Source organism: Nematostella vectensis, chromosome 1 (assembly GCF_932526225.1).
Source record: "Nematostella vectensis chromosome 1, jaNemVect1.1, whole genome shotgun sequence".
Classification (NCBI taxonomy): domain Eukaryota; kingdom Metazoa; phylum Cnidaria; class Anthozoa; order Actiniaria; family Edwardsiidae; genus Nematostella; species Nematostella vectensis.
In genome coordinates, this window is record NC_064034.1 from 6,782,127 (window position 1) to 6,801,056 (window position 18,930).

The following is an 18,930-nucleotide window of genomic DNA, read 5'->3' on the forward strand; positions in this document are numbered from 1 at the left end:
CTTGTGTAATATCACGTTTATTTTAATTTATGCCGCACAACTTTATAGAAAAAAATATAAATGAATACGTTCTGAAAGCGTTACCTTCAAATGTATCTAACATATTCATATTTGATGCTCCGCTTATGTGCGCTTAGCGTAGCATGGCAGGGATAAGAATTAGACGCGAGGAGGGGTACTAATAGCAGACCATTCATCTTTTTTTTTCTGCGTTTATTTTTTCTGCTATTTTTAACTCCCAATCTGACGTGCAAATAAAACTTGCACTTATTATAAATAATAATTATTTACAAACAATATGCCCAATTACCTATATTTGCACCCTATCAATTAAAAAAGCTATAAGAAGTTCGAATAATTTTGTACAAGTAAGAACAGAACTTATTAAAGTTACCATACTGACAAATAAAAATAAAAAAGTACTCTTGAATTTCTAACTCGGATTAACACTGATATTAGAATTAATACATCTGTCATGCTATATTTTTAAATTTGCACTTATCTTTCTAATCGTCAGGTTTGCTCATCCAAACCGAGAGCAACACCGCAATGCCAGTTATTTTAGATTCTCACTGGAAAGCATGCTCAAGAAAATACAACTGCTTAATTTCCTTGCGCATGTGTTGCCCTTGTTCTTGCACTCCCTGCCTCTCACATATAAATCGAATATTCTAGACTAGACTAAGAGTACAAATGCTATCAGTAGAACAGAGCACGCCCATATTGAACCCAGTGCGTGCGTCGTGGCGGCGGAGTCGTCTGCTGCTCGGACCAGGACTCCTCGGTATCTAGTAGTGGGCGTGGTTGCACGTGCTGTTGGTCTCAGCGAGCTGTGCTCTTGGGGTTGGTGGCTCGTGGGTGTGTACGAGGATGAGGTTTCGCTGGTGCAACCTGAGGAAAGGATGAGGAGAATTTAGTTGATAAAGGGCTCCTGGTAAATGCTTTCATGTTGATGTCCTTGGCCGTTTGTCATGGCACGATTATGTGGTGTAACAATTCGAAGAAAAGCATGCTGAGATGACGACTGCTTAAGCGGTAACATCTGTTGCACGAAAGACAATCCGTAAGCCGCAAAACGATAGCGCTTTGACGGCACTTCGAAAAAAACATTTTAGATTTCCATACTTAACCCTAAAAGGAAGAAATTTAAACACAATTCTAATCAAAGCTATGACGTTTTTAGCACTTGTCTCCCTATCCAGATACACTTTTATACTCCCTATCGAGATACACTTGATATGTTTAGTGTTCTGGTCTCCCTATCCAGATACACTTCATATAGTTACAGTTCTTATCTCCCTATCCAGATACACTTCATATGTTTAGTGTTCTTCTTTCCCTATCCAGATACACTTCATATAGTTAGAGTTCTTATCTCCCTATCCAGATACACTTCATATGTTTATTGTTCTTCTTTCCCTATCCAGATACACATCATATGTTTAGTGTTCTTCTTTCCCTATCCAGATACACTTCATATAGTTAGTTTTCTGCTCTCGCAATAAGAGACTTGTAGAAGAAAGTCACGTGATTTCTCAGTGCAAGTCGCTAATTCGTCCTTGCCCCATCGGGTATATCTGTCGCGTGGCGCCCCTCACCTGAATACTTGACACACTCGTACAGCTCTACCCGCATGCAGATGCTGCCCGGCGTGTTCCACGTGACCGGGTTAAACTGAACGAAGCGCGCAGAGAATACGCGCTGAAACCGCTGGCCAGTTACTGTATCAGTATCCCAATTTCCATCGAATACCTGAAAACAAAGTTAAGTTTTCAATTTGCATATGCACAGCATAATATTCAGTTACGTGTTTGCTGTTAACGAGACATATGACTTAAGTATATTTCCATCCGTCTAAAGTAGATTTATGCCAGTTAGTATCTATCAGTTTTACACAGCGCTGCGCTACTTGAATTTCGAACAAATCTACGCATTCAACAGCTTCATCAGCCACACTGGCTACGCCCGTTACCATGGCCACCTAGAACGATTTTAGTGAATCAGCCAATCAGAATTCGATGTGTTGCATATCGTCTTACCAAGGCTTCGTCTGTGTTATTCTCACGGTATATGTCCCAGTCCTTCCCGTCCATGCTGTAACGGATTATGTACTCAGTAACCCAGCCTCCTCGGCTATAGCCCTGAGTAGCCACGCCTGATATATTTCGCACTTGTCCCAGATCAACCTAAAATAAGAAAAGGTCAATGAAACCAAAGCTGCAAATTTCAATTTAATTTCTCAAATGACTCTCTCCAGTGTACTTTCTGCGTTTGTTATTCTATAAAATCTATTTCACCACTGACCTGTAGGTACTGTTTATCGTCCAGCAGGTCTGTGCACCAGGCCCCCCATGTCACGCTGCCGTTGTTGCTTTTTGTTAATTGGTTGAGCCGGCCGCTATGTGCCACGTGATCTCCTGTGAAGGAGGACGCGGTGATCTGGGCACTAGGAATGCGTCCGTCCTCCATTCCCACTGCAATATTGCACTCGGTGAAACCAGCGGCTGCTTTTGAGAAAATGCCCAGTTAGTAGATATTCTTGTCTTGAAATTTTATATTGCTGTATGATAAAACTATATTTTATTATATGATCTGTTTAAAACTTCTCCCTGTCATATCAGTAACCACCATATTAACAAAGTGATGAGAATTTATTGAAATGCCGCCATTTCAGTGATCGTACCTTCCTCTTCGTAGCACCCGTACATCTCCAGTCGCATGCATGCGAGCCCGTGCTGTTTCTTGTCCAGAGGTAGCACGCGGATGAGCCTCGCTATGATGGGCACTCTGAGTGCATTTCGTACAATGCTCTGCGCGTCGTCATTACCAGAGAAAATCTAGAAACAGATTGACCAAGATCAGGATTTTTTTTTCTTTTCTTCCTGAAAAATATTGGTAAAACTTTTTGTGGGAGCTGTATCACCAATAACCGTAAAAGTGTTACAAACAGATCAAATCTTCGCAGTGTTCGTTTTTTTAAAGAAGACCTTTTTAACCTTCTTCCTGAAGACCTTCTCGCAGAGCTTTACAAAAAAATAGGTGAGCGCACTCGTTGCTTACCTTTCGCTTGTTCTCCTCCTTGTACTCCCTCCAAGTCTTGCCATCGCAGCTATAATTAACAGCGTAGCGCGTCACCCAGTTCCCAGAAGGCTGTTCAAGACCTTGAGTCGCTATGACTCGTAGCACGGTTTCTCTTGCGAAGTCTATCTGTAAATACGGCTCCGTGTCACCGTCCTTCGCGCACCAGCCTCCGAACGTAAGCTGCTCGATAGACCTGTCACGGAGTACACATAATATGGGGCCAAGTTAAGATTCAAGAGAAATGAAATAGTCTTCGTTCTTTGATTGCAGAATTCGGATAAATAATGTTACAAAAGGTTGTTAGAGTATGAAATAATAAAATGGGTGAAATGACTAATGTATTAGCCTCAATGATCTTCGAAGTTTGAGGTTAAAGTAATTTGATAAAAAAGCAAGCACAAACGCAAGCGCGACACAAGTGAGATTCGGCCATAACGGAAGCGCGATTGCTAGAAAATCAAGCTTTTTTAATAGCTTGCTCTGCTTATGTAGATACTATACGCTTCTTTCTTCTTAGCTTCCTTAGCTTGTACTCGGCCAGCATTCCTCATAAAACTCTTCTATAGCTTGTTTAGATTGGTACTCGCCCAGTGTATTCCTTATAAAATTCTTTTATAGCTTGTTAAGATAAGTACTCACCCAGTATTCCTGAGACGGGCTGCTTCAGGTTTCGTAAAGTCGGAAAATGTTGACGACGCTGTGATTTGTGAATCTGCGATGTCCCCTGAAGTCATGCCCAGCGTCCCGGAGCACGCTGTGGAAAACAGAGAAGGGAGATTTAGTTTGCTTTTTTAGTGGGAGGGTTTGCTATTTTAGTGCAAGGGTTTGCTATTTTAGTGGAAGGGTTTCCTATTTTAGTGGAAGTGTTTGCTATTAAGGGGATTTGCTATTTAGTGAGTGGGTTTGCTATTTTAGTGGGAGGGTTTGCTATTAAGGGGATTTGTTATTTAGTAAGGGAGTTTGCTATTTTAGTGGGAGGGTTTGTATTAAGGGGATTTGCTATTTAGTAAGGGGGTTTGCTATTTTAGTGGAAGGGTTTGCTATTATAGGGATTTGCTATTTAGTAAGGGGGTTTGCTATTTTAGTGGGAGTGTTTGCTATTTAGTACGGGGGTTTGCTTTGAACTGTTTTCACCGTAGGAAAAGGATTTATGGTTAGTTCGTGATAACGCATTCTAGGATGGTGAAAGATATCTTATTCGAGACTGCAAAACCTGCCACGAGCAAAGTACTAAAAAACTCCTGATTTTTATTTGCTTTTATAGTCTCTTATCTCATTAATTTCTCTTATTTATTTTTTTTTATGAAAAGAAAAAAATATTGTTGGTTCAAGTATTCCGATGGCCAAAACTGAAGAATGCCCAAACCGACTTTGAACGAAACTCAACTATAAATTTCTTGTACTACTACTACTTTTTATGGTAGGAAAGGGATATTGTTGGTTCAAGAACGTGATGCAAGACCACAACTGGTATTTGAAAAATGTCCAAACCAACTCATACTGAAATTTAAGCTGATGTTAGGGATCAAATTTTGTAGTCCCATGTGCTGTTCTTATAAAGTGCTCGTTTTGACAACATTACGCTAAAAGGGCTGCAATTGGTGAGATGGGACAGAATGTCAGCCACTCGATTGCGTTTAATTTTAAAATATGCACAGGTCTATTTGGGAAAGCTGTAAAGTATTCATGCACGGTCTCATTAAAGTCCAATACTTTATTGGCCTTTTTCTGCATCTTGCACCACTCGCATATAATGATAGGTGCGCTCTGGTATTCAGGCTTTTGTGACTGGGTCAGCACTATTGATACTTCCCTCACATGTGCAGAGAATAAAGTCATTCAGCGATGCCTCCGCCCTCTTCATTAAACTCGCTATGTTCGACTCTCCTGCAGCGCCTCATACCAAGCTTGCATGCACCGAGATCATAGATAATCGCGTCTGCCTGACCGATAGGAAGTCATAAATCACACTCCGATCACTCAATGACAGGTGCATCGCAACAGCACAGCGGGGATCTACCCGAAATAGCGAGCCACGGAGGGAAAACATTAGCTTCACTAGTCTGTCTTCTAGCCATCGTTCGCACTAAGGCACGCCTTGTTTGTATTTGTAAAATTTCACTGGGTTATGTATGGCATCATGTCGTCTATATATGGAAACAGGGGGTGTAGGTTATTTCGTTTCCTACAATAGCTTTCTTATAGGAAATTTCTGATAGGAATTACCTAATACTAAGTGTTATTCCTGGGTTTCCGTTACGGTAAATGTTGTTAAATTCGGTAATTTTTTACGATATTGATTTAAGTTTTCCTCGAAAGAAAAAAAAAAGATAATCCAGTCGTTGCTCTTTTTCAGTTCCCTATTTATCACGGTCCGGTTAAAGACCGGTCTGTAATTACCATCATAGGGGTCTTCTAGGTCTAATTAGCCCATAACAGTTAATTTTTCTTGGGTCTGACAGCTAACGCACATGTTGCAATCATATCACGAGCGATAAGGGTGGGCAAAACTATCCTTGATTGTAATCGAATCAGAAGAAATAGCCATAAAACCTAATGTTCATATATTTTTTAAATGCTGGAGGTTTTACCCTAGTTTGTTAGACATGGGGGAAAAATGGATGAATGAAGAATGAATCAGAAGAAAAGCTTACTGTTGCAATTCTTTTTTTTAACATATAAAGTACTTTCTCCTTTCTATATTACCCCTATTCTGTTTATTAGTATCATCAATTATTTTATTTGAAGCTGATATGTCCTTGAGATTTTGTGCTCAGGTAAAATACTTTTATTCCCTGCTAGCAGAGGCCTCTTTTCTCTGTATTTCGCTGGGCTAAGAAAAAAGAGGCCTCTGCTAGCAGGGAATACTTTCATTAGACCGACAGTGTTTTAACCTGTTTACCTGTGTTGTTGTTGTTTGTTTTTGTTTTTTTCTGAAAAAAAGGGCGAAGAAGAAGTAGGCATGTTTGTATTTATTTAGCTGTTTTGTTAGACGATAAAAAAATACCCGAATGGAAAACATTGTTATCAGCTAAGCCGACGTTTCATTGCTTAAATTTTCAACTAGACCACTAATCCTGCTAAGCTGGTCTCTCAAAAACACACATCCCATGTTCATTTAAAAACGGTTAGTCTTGAAAGAAAATAATTTGCAAGATCATAGGGACGTTAATATTTAGCACTATTCTGGTATCATTTATAGAGAGAGACCTTAATGTGTGGTATAATGTGAAAAATATCTATAATGCTTGGTAGAAGAGCTTCATTCACACATTTGCCTTTTTTAAAGACCTCTATTCGCTCGACAAAATTTCTATGACCTATCAAACCTTTCCTGTCATAATCACTATTTGTTCTGTGTGGGTACTTCGTTCCAACACTCTTGGCTTTCGCCTATTGGTAATCACGAATACACACTCAATTCAATCTCAATTGTATAGCGCAAATTCCCTATGGGATACATTTGTACAGTAATTCTAGTGCTCAGACCATCGATGGCGGATAGTTTGGGATACATGCATTTGTTCAGTACTTCTATTGCTTAGAACCATCGTTGGCGGATAGTTTGGCCACTTTGCTATAGTGTATTCTTTGTGTTTTATGAATGGGAAGTTTTTATTGACCCGTCAAAAACTAGTCCGTACCAAACAGTATTAATCTAGAAAACACCCCCAAAAACAATAAGAAATAGAGTGCATTTTTACAAAGGTGTTTCATGGGCCATTAAAACAACTCATTGAATGAAAAAGAAAACAACTTATTTCGAAGCTATTAGGGAAATGGGACGATTTTTCAAGATATGAAATTCTTGTAACTTTACGTTTTAAAAGATACCACAATTTTCGTGTATAAAACAGAGAAGAGAATCAATTCACCCTCTATCACTGTTGAAAGGGAATTTGAAGTTTTAATTATTATCGTTCTTATTTGTACAGAGATATACACAAGCTATACGAGCTATATCTAATGAGATATTTACCAAGAAATCTTTTACATCTTTTTATTGCCAAAATTCAAGAGGTCCGGGTTATGTACACGTCAAATAAACCTTTTTTCGGCAAAACAATAATTTATCTTCTTTTCTGGTATTTGTTATAGAACTGCGTTAATGACTTGTATTCTTCGTACGTTTCTCCAGTGCCTGTTTCCCCGCTACGTGAAGCCTTATAACAGAGCGCCTCTCTCAGGTATCACTTTTTGACAGAGATGGATGAGGAATGTGGAAAATGGCTTGATGCCTAACCGAGGAAAATGGCTGCCTCGAAACGCACATATAATTCGAGTATTCACGCTCGAATTAGGCGCTCAAATAGATCGTGTTATCGCTTTTGAGTTCATGAATAAGTAAAGTGTGAGTTCGTGCCTTAGTATACCGAGAAATAGGGAGTTTACGAGCCCAGAGAGCGAAAAACTACGCGCAGAAACTCGCTGCACGATATATCGCTGTTATGTTGGTTTCTTTGCTTTTGATATTCTTTGGTCACTTTATAACTTCTGTTTCTTTTTGTGGCTTAAATATCTATACATCTTTCTAGCCATAAGTACACTGATTTTGTTCGAGGGGGCCGTGAGGGGGGAAGAAGCAAACGGAGTCGCGTCCAAAACTAAAACCGATCTTGACTCTAATTGAAACGTTCTCGTCTAAAAAGTATCCACTGATATGGTAACAAACAAAAGAAAAAGTGCAGGAAGCTGGTTTAGTGATACTTATTTGAAATTATTTGGAATAATAGTTTTAGTTAGTTTCTATAAGTGAATAATAGTTTTACTGTATTAGAAACGTAGCGCGTGAAATCCTCTTAAAACACATACCTCCATTTGTACTTCGTACAATTACCAGCAATAACAATGCGAATATCCACGATCGCTTAGTCCACTTCATGATGTGTATCAGTCGCTATCCGGACGAGAAATCACCTCTAACATGCGGTATAGGATTAATAAGCGCTGCTCGCGACGTAGTGAGCCGGAAGAGTGTCAGAGTATTTGCCGGCGCGTAAGAGAATCCAGGGTGTGCGGGGGCAATAAATCATCATTACTCACTGCACTGTCACGACGCAGCGGTGAATATTATACACGGGTCACCATTATTAGAGGCCGTTGTACCAGTGAATGCACCCTACTGGGACTTAAATCAGATAAAACCCTACTTTGGTTTAAATATTTCGGTTGGAGAACTATTCGTAAGGTCTTTTTGAGGGTTTGATAAAGGAATCCAACGCATTTCCAGTGGATGTCATCTAAACCTCGTTGACCACGTGACAATGAGTTAATGTGGGCCTTGAAACTATCTTGTTAGCCAGGCTTAGAGTAACCGACAGGCGTAAAAACGGCCTAAAGCCGTTGGCTTTTATCAGTTTTAGGCGCAATAAATTGACGCGATTGTTATTCAAATCTTAAGGGTGTTTTATTCGGGGAAGGGAAGATTGTAAACAATAGCTGAGGTATTTGATTGTGTTTTTGATTTGAAGAAGGGGCGGGCGAGAAGCCGGGGGGAGAATAAGTGATAAAAACACCGCGTCAAGAACTGAAAATCGCTTCTTGACGATATACAAATAAAACGGACTTTGCCGCATTAGCTTCTTGATTAAATTCGAGACATTTGTTAAATCCAATATACAAATTAAAGCCTTTATAAACAATAAAAGGTATTGCTTCCGAGCGGTAGGTACCCCCTGGATAGAGGATAAAATATCTGCGCATGCGCATACCTAGCAATTAGAGCAAGTTCACGGGGAAAAATACAACTGCATTTTGTTTAGCAGAGCACGTAGCACGACGGAAACATCTAGTTATCAGAACCACAAACTGCGTACTTGGAAATAGAATCCAAATTCCTGCAACAAGTCTAAAAAAATGGAATTTCTATTTGTTTATTTCTAGCTTTTAATATTTGCGAAAACGTTTCCATCTTATGCACGACGAGCTGTTTGTGGTTGTTAGAAATAGGATTACTGCAGGTTTTTCGAGTGGATAGAGCAACATACCACCAACACCTCTCAAATAACGGACAAGTTACAATAATCATCACGGAGGAATTCCTAAAAAGGTGAGATTTTTGCGGTTTATCATTAGAAATTATTCTACTAATATATTATATATACCTATATCTCTATAAAAAGTTTGTTTTTCTAGACGAAAACAGAACTCATTGTGTATAGTTGTGATGCTTCTTCTTTTGACCGCCGTTAGACTTCTTACTAATCCTGTTATGATGCGCTACACAGTTTCTCACTTTTATCTTCATGCTCGTAAGAAACAAGTCTAAAGAAGGAGTAGTAATTCAAAATTAGATTTATACAGTATGTATAACATCATCGATAGTTGAGCATATTCATCATCAAAAAAGATGGCGAGTTCGTATTTGCTCCATCTCTGAGAAAGGCGTCTACCATATTCTTCTTCTTAACGATAGTCTTTTTCATTTGCCCCGCTTGGTTTTATATTTTTGATATGTCGGTTTAAACAGCACTCGTGTGTCGAATTAAACACTTGTTGCCTAATAGCTGGTTTTGGAGAGTTGTATCATATCAGATATGTTCATTGTTGTTCATAAAAGGCATTGCAATGTTGAATTTGTACAATCGAAGACAAAGTTCCTAATCAAAATCCTCACTTATGCATCTCTGATCTTAGAATAATGACAAGCCTTTTAGCAATTTATGTTTATTTAGTATTTTATAAACTTCAAGCTCTGAGCATCAAGGTCTAGCGCCTCTTCCATGTTTAGAACGTTTTACGACATCAGACGTGGGGTCACATCTACCATCAGGACAACCCGAGTAATTGGCTTAAAAGAACTGTCTAGGTCTTCTTGTCGAAAAGATGATAAATTGTTTCTCGATGAATACTATCACACGGAAACATTGAGCTGCTCCAGAAATACCAGAGGACTTTCTTCGGGTTCGAAACAGTAGTTATGCAAGGTTAAGTTTCTTCTTTCAAGTCTTCCTTCCTATAAATGACGCGGTCGTGTAGTATTGTTTGAAACTCGTTTCTCTGTTCGTCTTCTCAAAAGGTAATACAGGGAATACAGAAAACTAAAATATTGTAATGAGATCTCTGTTTGTTCTACGGTGTTAGGCATTATCTGTGGAATAACACGGCGTGGTTTAATTTTGAGGACATGGAATGTCTTACGAGGCAAAATGACATGAGTGAAAATTAAGGTAATATCGAAGTTAGACGAGCTATAATTCGTACATCCGCAACTTCTTTTAAGCAAGTAAAAAAGGCAACAACTGTTGAATACTATTTCTAGTATAGCCTTCGTGAAGATGAAGGTTTAGATGATATATTTGCGATAGATAGATTCGTTAGTTTAGACGCGTCAATTACAATTACTCTCCTTTCGGAAACTAAGGAAAGCAGCGTTCTCTAAAATGAACGCTCAAAATTCGCATTTATGATTGTTCTCGCAAATAGTGGGTTTGTCCCTTGAAGTGTTCTGTGTAGTTAGGTAACTTAACGGTGTACACTATGCCTTCTTCTAAATTATACCTTTTAAAATTACACATAATACCAAAGACGGATTGTTAGCTGTATTGATTCTGTTGGTATTGTGAGGAACTTCACCTTTTCAAGTTTGTAAGCTGTTTAGTATGGTCTGTAATGAATTGTTTTTACACCTTTTTAACACTTGGCGTTTAGGTTGGTCCTTATATTAGTTTGTTTTTAGTTTCTATGCGACAATTACAAATCCCGTCTTTTCCTTTCGGAAACTCAAGGAAAGCAGCAAAATTCCTATTTGTGATTGTCCTAAAAGAACCATTACAGCCTTCAGCCTCTCTTCTCCAGAATACTCAAACTGATTTTAGTCTTTATTTACCAAATGAAATGAATGGTTTGAAGAGGACTTTCTGATGGATTTTTTTTAATTGTACGGCTGTTCGTACAGTTCTGATTTATATTTGCAAAAGTACTGGCATGTTGAGAAACGTGTATGTATATGTACATTTAGTGTATGTACATCTAGAATGGAGAATTCTCGAATGAATTTAGGCTTTTGATTTGAAAATACAATAGTATAAATCGTTACCAAGATCTCATGTTCATCGACACATAATCTCAATGGACTTCAATGTCAAAAATCCATAATGTCTTCAAATCCTTGATTTGATAAATAGATATAGCAATTTGAATCTACCAATATTAACTCTTTCTTTAAATCAAGATCTGCTTTCATATAAGATGAGTAGCTACGCAGCAATTGTATATTCTTCCAGGTTTCAAGGATATTTTCAACGATGGCAACAACAACTTTGCCCTCATTCAACCATCAACTACCTCAATCTTAGTTCCCCCAAATGATCAGCCTGAATTCCAATCTAAATTCCATATTACTAGTAACTAAAACAGTTTGGTCTTGGATGACAGGTCTTTTAGAAAGTTGTTTTCAATCTGGAATCCTAAGATTTGTTTGTAAAGAGTAATATAAAAACGTTGTCTTTCTCGTACATTGAAGAACTAGCTCTGATAGGATGCCCAGTTTGTTTAGTTCACAAGCTTTTGTATTATTTATTATTTTTGTTGCAACTATACGTTAACTATTTCAAAAAGTGCAAAATAATAAGATATCAGATTTATTATTAGCTGTGAGGCACAGTATAAGCAAAGCTCAGCATTCTCCTGAGAGCGACGGGAGGAAGGTAATGGATTGGTTCTTTCGCCAAACAACCCAAATCTGATAAGCTAAAAGGGTGAATTAAAAGCGGCTTCTTAGAATGTGCAATGTTTGTTTTGAAAAACCCTAACCCAAAGAAAGCTTGTTTTTTTTATATATATATATATTATTCACAATGACTAGTGGGAAGTTCTCAACCAGTATTCAAGGTATACAGCTTAGTAAAATTGTACAAACATTAATTGTAGGCCTTCTAACGAAATGCAATTGAGGAAACCTGACTAACAAAACACGCATTTTTTCACGTTCCAAGGAAGACAAACTATTTCCAAGTCCAGATTATTTTCAATCGGACGTTAGCTTAAGATTCCTGAGGTCTTAAGGTGGCTGTCGGCCTTGATTTATAGGAAATATGTAAGATGCTTTGTTAGGCATGCGGTTATCATTACGCCCCTTGTGGTGAATGACATGGCCCGCCAAGTGACGCTTGTCCGAAGTTGAGGATAATCAAGGACTTTCTATGGTGGCAATCCGATGGGCTTTGAATTTGGGCCCTTGAATCTTTTTGTGTAGTTAAGTACCTGAACATAGTGTACTTCTAAATTATTTCTTTGCAAATACACATAATACCAAAGACGGATTGTTAGCTGTATCGATTAAGTATTGATAGTGTAAGGACCTTTACATTTTCAAGTTTATAAGCTATTTAGTGGTCTGTAGATAGTTGTCTTTACACCTATTTCACACTTGCTGTTTAGGTTGGTCCTTAGTTCTTAGCTCTCCAAAGTCTTTTGACGTTCCGAATAAGTAAACATTCACTCTTAAACGTTGTCTAAATCCTTTGTGTATAGTATTTTATTCACACTGTGTTTAAACGATATGCCATTAGAATTCACTGCATGTTTGGGTCTTTTGGCAAAGTACCTCAAGCAGGTATTATGAGTTTCAAGTTGGTTTTTAACGACCTTAGTTTACATGTTTCTTACGAGCGGTTGGTTGAAAATCAACTCATAATTTGGTATAGTGATCATTCAAACAGACCGAAGAAAACTTCTCATCTTCAAAAACCTCTAGCCTGATCACAGTAAAAGGTTGATGTTGTGTTCACGTGTAATTGTAGGCGGAACCGTTTTTTGGATTGTTTAAGGTTATCTTTTGTTTGTCAATACTGCAGCCTTACTTTTTTATTGCTCTCAGTACTAACGTAACGATGCTTGGGAAACACATTTCATTTGGATTTCCTTGCAGACAAAGTGCTCCCTATTGCCCTATGATTAAAAAATCATTCTGTTTCTGCACCATTTGTTAAAATAAGAAGGAAATTTTATATTCTAATTGAATTTTTTTTGATCAAGTACTTCATCCAGAAGCTTATAATGGTCGCTTTCTTCATTGAAGGGCCATTGTCTCCAACGCCAAACCAGCTTCCCACCTTACAGCTAGAGTACCTAGAAGCCTATCTCTTATTAATCGTTTCAGCTTTTCAAATGAAAATATATATTGTTTTTTTCTTTTTCCCACCTGGGTAACCAAACATTTTTCCGAGCTTCATCTGCTGATCATTGATAAGAGTGGCTGATCGGATAGGAAGTGAGTAAGCCCCGAAAAATTCCTGCCATAAACATGATGGCATTATCTTGGTAAACTCCGTGTGCATATGTCGAGCAAATTTAGACATTTTATAGATACAAGGATTCAGTTGCTTTAATTTAAAGATTTCTTTAAAAATATGTTTTTCTTCACACAAAGCATAGATATTGTTTTATGCCTTCGGTTTACTAATAAAACGTGTATTTCTTTTTAGTTTCAGGAGTGGCACAGAATGGATGTACTCAAAAAATGGAGAAGAAGTGTTGTTCCATTTCTACAAAGTTAATTATGATAACAAAAGAAATGTGGAAACGCCATTGTGTGAGCATCCATTTTCCATTTGACGCAACACATGTATGAATTAATAAAACACAGCTCCAATAAAGAATACATCATTCCATCATTATTTCATAGTTTAATCCTTAACCGGCCTACCAGCCTAAACGCGTCATTATTAATAATCAACTTTCAAACCTTCCCTATCCCTAACTGTACCTCCAAAACTTACTAGTATTCTCAATACGCACCTGCCTAATTAGTCCCTAGCTACCAAGCTACTCATCTATTAACTATGACCTTTGTACCCACCATAAGGTGCCTACCCATCTACCAACCAACCTACCTTTAGGAACTACCTTCCAACTTAAATTAGTAGCCACCTACCTACCAACCTACCTGCCCTAGTGCCTATCCACCTACCAACCAACCTGCCTTAGTGCCTATCCACCTACCAAACCACCTGCCTTAGTGCCTATCCACCTACCAACCAACCTGCCTTAGTGCCTATCCACCTACCAACCCACCTGCCTTAGTGCCTATCCACCTACCAACCCACCTGCCTTTATGGTGGGTTGGTTGGCTGGTAGGTGGGTGGGTGGGTGGGTACTAAGATAAGTGGGGAGGTACTATGGTTGGTTGGAAGGTATGTGCAAAGTTAAGTTGGTAAGTAGGGCCAAAGGTAGGTGGGTTGTTTGGTTAGTGGGTACTATGTTAAGTGGGGAGGTAGACAGTAAGGTAGGTGGGTTGGTAGGTTTGTACTTAGTTAGGTAGGTTGGTAAACACTAAGGTAGTTGGGTTGGTAGGTATTAAGATAGGTTGGCCGGTATGTACTAAGCTTAAGTGGGGAAGTAGGCATTAAGGTAGGTGGGTGGGTAGGTACGTGGCTACCTGGTACGTGGTACGTGGTAAGTAAGTGCTAAAGGTGCCTAAACAACAACTTACCTTAGTACATACTTACAATTGTTCTTCCTTGCCAAATTAACTCAGCACATACCTACCCACCCACCTAGCTCAGTGCCTACCCAACCCATTAACCAACCTGCCTTATTACCACCCACCCACCTAAAAGACAACTTTCCCTTATTGCCAACCAAGCAATCTTCCGAAGTGCCTACCCAGCAACCAACAAACCCACATACAATATAACGTCCCAACTACCTACCAACCTCAGTACCTACTTCCTTAGTGCCTTCTCACTTACCAGCGAACCTTTCTTAGTACCTACCAACAAAACGTCCCTAGTGCATTCCATCTACCACCTTAGTACTCACCTAGTACCCAACTCAGTGCCTACCCACCTACCGACAAACCAATTTAGGACCCACCTAGCTTTAGTGCCTACCTACCTAAGTGCCTGCCAACCTACAGCTACCCTTCCTACAGCTGACAGCTACCTACCTTTCAAACTACCGACCGACCAACCAATTTAGTACCCAACTAGCTTTAGTGCCTGCCTACCTAAGTGCCTGCCAACCTCAGTGTATACCTACCCACCCAGCTAACAGCCACCTACCTTCCAGCCTACCTACCTGTCTGTACACTGGCGTATTTCCTTTCTCCACACCGACATACTTTCTACCTAGCTACCCACCCTAAGTAAACCTTTTGAGTGTTACAAAATTGTAATACAAATAATGAAATAATAATTTCAATGTACAGACAAACACAATTAGAGTATGACTTCAATAATTGTTGCCTAAGATTATTTACGAGTTTTGCGATGTTAGTCAAAGGGCACGCATCGTTCTCAAGGCAGCTTGCGACAAATTACTTAGGAGAAGGGTCGCGCAACTTGATCTTGCACATCTAACACTGGTTAGGATTTGGCGGAGTTAGGTCTTGCTGCGTGTAACTCCAACCTGGAGGAGTAGAGTTTCGGTTTAACTTAGGGGGAGGATGCCGGGATGGATTGTGCCCACCTTAAGTACCTTCCCACAAACCTGTGTCCTAACAAACATGCCCGGGTAAAATAAATGACAACAACAGAGGAGCTGTTACTTTATCATATAATATCCGTCAGTCATGCCGAGATAAAAGTTAAAAGTTGCTATAAAAATAAGATGATAAATTTAGGACGCTAAATCACTCTACTCGTATCTGGAATGCTGGATAGAGGAGATACGTGGTCGAGTCGAAGGTTTACAAGGCGCCTCGAGCAGTCGTTACATAAAACTGATCATATCCGTCCACGGAAACAATGTTTAGATTAAAATTGTTGTTGTTGCTGTTGAGGGAGGAAAACTCGAGAACCCAGAGAATACCACGGGGCAGTGGTATCACCAACCATGACTCAACCCATGTTGATCGAATGTTGAAACACAAGCAATACACAGTACAGTGACAATCTGCTAACTGCGCTTTCCAGGCTTCTCTATACTCATATTTCGAATCACTGGATCGCAAAGCGTTTTGACAAACTTACCCAAATAGATTAAGCCTTAGATTAACGTTATGAATTATTTAGTCTTACTTTATATATACATAAAAGGGGAAAAGTAGTCTATATTAACTGTGTGTATGAACATATATGTATTTATAATTTCTACAGGCTAGAAATGATATTGCTACAGGTTAGAAATTGGCGCAATGACTTGCTAGGTTTATTGTTGCCACTAGGGCAAGAACTGCGCACGTTCGGTGAGATTGCGCACACAGGTCCAACGGTCACCTTGGAAGCCCGTCCTTAGACCATCTAGTTGAAAAATATTTATTCTAGTTTCCAATAAAGCTAAGCTCTGATCCATATAGTTTTGAAATGAATTCTCAACCATTTTAAATTCAGTGACATTTTATAGTTTCCTTGGCTTTTTGCTGATTTCTGGACGTTTTTATGTGCTTATAATATAATATATATAATAGACGGACATAGGCATTTTATTCGGGTACTGCTGACATAAGAAAGTTCTCTGCATTCTCCATTGTTTGACAATTGGGGCAGTGCCTCGTTTCTCGTCTCCTCTAGTATTTTAACATCTTTTGATAAAACAATTATCCCACTTTTAATTGGACATAGGGTGTTGCGCTGGGTACAAGAGTTTCATGGAATTCGTAATCAGGCTTATCTCACACTATTGATTGAAAGAAACTTTGAAAAAAACACATTAGTATTTTAATGAGGAAAAAAGTTCATGCACTGGCCGGGAATCGAACCCGGGCCCCCCGCGTGGCAGGCGAGAATTCTACCACTGAACCACCAGTGCACATCTGAAAGATATGTTTTTTTTAATTGACGTCTATTAAAAATAACACAAAGAACTTGCAAGATGATCTAGTTGGCAGAGTTCCAATTCTCTGATATAATGTTTTAATATGTTTTTTAATTATGTCGCCAATTAGAAGGGGGTGGGGATACGTTTATGCTCGCGTAGATTATTTTTCTCTACGAACAGCTTTATCCTTCCTTTTTTGCCCATAAGGTCTGCATGTAAAAATTTTCTCTTGCCCTTTGCATTCAAACTTTTCATGTTTTGCTTACGGAGTTTTTTTGCGAGGAATCGAGCAGACGATATGGAGCGTGGTTTATCCAAAATTGGTGTCCGTTCGGGACCTTTACAATCCGAAAAACGTTATTTTTTTCATTTTGGTCAGTATCATATTTAATTTTTATGCAATAATATATAAGTGAACGATTTTTAAATTGTAAAGTTTCTGCCTACAAGTAGCCTAAAAGGCCATCTTGACACTGTGTACGTGCGTCGTAGCCATAGACTTGCGTATAAGGTAACAGCGTGTCCATGTTTTTTAATTAATGTCATCGCTTCTTTGGTTATCAGGCTAAAACTCGAAAGTTCGCGTAAAGGAATGACTGACCCGTGGCCCTCAAACTCGAGTACTGAGATGCTAACATAACAAAGGCCATGGGAATAAAATGGGCAACAAAAGACTTCCAGAGCTTGATTTTCTGGGTATTCAAAAGCCGTGTATTTTTATTTTATTTTTATTTTTTTGCTGATGGTGATGCTTTTTTTATGATGGTGATGATGAAATCATGATGCTATGCATATATGTGGACTTTAGAAGCACACTAGACGGGACGCAGTTCGGCAACCATGGACAGCTGTTTCGTCCTTAATAGGACTCGTCAGCATGGCATAGCCGGTTTGCCTCAGTTAAACTTCATCGGCAAAAAAACTGCAGGGCGACTTCGACTCGAACGAAGTGCTTTAAACCACGGGTAATAGACTGTGCTGGCGTCCCGTCTTGGCCCGACTGGTGCCAATGTGTGTATGCTAGTGTGCTTCTAAAGTTCACATTTATGTATACATACTCGCAAGGATAGTTTGGCTATCCGACGGAGTTTTAGACTAGCAAAGGTCGCATGCGTGATCCGCACAATTGGCATCACGCTAGCCCGGTCGCAGCTCTAGATCCCACATGGATCTAAGCTGTGGTTTAAAGCACTTCGTTCGAGTCGAAGTTGCCCTGCAGTTTTTTTGCCGATGAAGTTTAACTGAGGCAAACCGGCTATGCCATGCTGACGAGTCCTAATAAGGACGAAACAGCTGTCCATGGTTGCCGAACTGCACGGGTAATAGACTGTGCTAGCGTCCCGTCTTGGCCCGACTGGTGCCAATGTGTGTATGCTAGTGTGCTTCTAAAGTCCACAGCTATTCATATGTCCACAGCTATTCATATCCCCCCCCTCCCTCACACACACACACACCAATATTTTTAAAGGAAGTGAATAAGGGGCAAAAATGTTTAATGTACCTGTATCTTTGTGCAAGCTACAGCCTTGCTAGATGATGACGAAAAATGCTGTTGGGATTACTTGCTGATTGTTGATTCCGTTACTTTCTTGTAGTGAAACTGCCATTTTTATGTTGTTGTTGCTGTCGTTGTTGTTGTTGTTGTTGTTGTTGTTGTTGTTGTTGTTGTTGTTGTTGTTGTTGTTGTTGTTGTTGTTGTTGTTGTGTTTTCGATGGTGCTGCTGTCACCCTGCGTTTTGTCGTCGTCGTTGTTGCAGATGATTTTCTGATATGACGATGATTATTATTAAAATCGTCGCAGCGACTGACGAGTAAAGGAGGTGCTATCAAAAAACAGTACTGGTTCCCTCAAACCGCTTAACAGGCAATTGTGCTTCTCACAATACCGGCTTCGCCTCTCATGCGTCTGATAACTTTCAGTTACAGGAAAGAAATCTCAAGTGGGATTTAGTTTAAAGTCATTTATCTCCTAAAGTGCTAGCAAACGCTAGCAAAAGTTAAAACATTTTGTAAAGAGGAAATTCAAAATAACATTAATTTGGCTCGCTGTTTGTAAGAAATATGAGAGTTTCATATCACAAACCAGTCGGAATAGCTAACGAACTAGCTGACCAAATACGATTAAAGATTTGTTTACACCTTCTGGCA

At 39.2% G+C, this 18,930-nt stretch overlaps 1 protein-coding gene, 1 long non-coding RNA gene and 1 other non-coding gene across 4 annotated transcripts; 1 reads left to right on the plus strand and 2 right to left on the minus strand.

Annotated features, from left to right (window-relative positions):
• Position 1: 1 nt before the first annotated feature.
• On the minus strand, positions 2-8,302 carry LOC5519042 (neuropilin-2). Of its 2 annotated transcripts, none has more exons than XM_032363845.2 (8): positions 7,894-8,302; positions 3,721-3,835; positions 3,061-3,274; positions 2,684-2,837; positions 2,305-2,507; positions 2,040-2,186; positions 1,599-1,752; positions 2-891 (listed from the first exon to the last, which is right to left on the minus strand). In XM_032363845.2, exons 1-8 carry the CDS (start codon positions 7,961-7,963, stop codon positions 677-679), a joined length of 1,272 nt encoding a protein of 423 aa, XP_032219736.2. In that variant the 5' UTR covers positions 7,964-8,302; the 3' UTR covers positions 2-676. The 2 variants fall into 2 exon arrangements, with proteins under 2 accessions (XP_032219736.2, XP_032219737.2); XM_032363846.2 differs by having other exon boundaries at positions 2,305-2,504; positions 7,894-8,301.
• A 501-nt stretch (positions 8,303-8,803) lies between these two features.
• Positions 8,804-13,691, plus strand: LOC116602982. The gene is made up of 2 exons (XR_004290413.2): positions 8,804-9,130; positions 13,509-13,691. It is a non-coding gene; the product is annotated as an uncharacterized LOC116602982 (long non-coding RNA).
• Positions 13,692-16,702: 3,011 nt separating this feature from the next.
• Positions 16,703-16,773, minus strand: Trnag-gcc. The gene has a single exon. It is a non-coding gene; the product is annotated as a tRNA-Gly (tRNA).
• Between the last annotated feature and the right edge of the window lie 2,157 nt (positions 16,774-18,930).

Bases quoted from the DNA above. Each gene is read 5' to 3' on its own strand.
- LOC5519042 (XM_032363845.2), bottom strand. From the start codon at position 7,963: ATGAAGTGGACTAAGCGATCGTGGATATTCGCATTGTTATTGCTGGTA. The intron at 2,838-3,060 runs GTAAGCAACGAG...ATCTGTTTCTAG, and splicing joins AGGAGGAGAACAAGCGAAAG to ATTTTCTCTGGTAATGACGA. The intron at 1,753-2,039 runs GTAAGACGATAT...CTTTGTTTTCAG, and splicing joins ATAACACAGACGAAGCCTTG to GTATTCGATGGAAATTGGGA.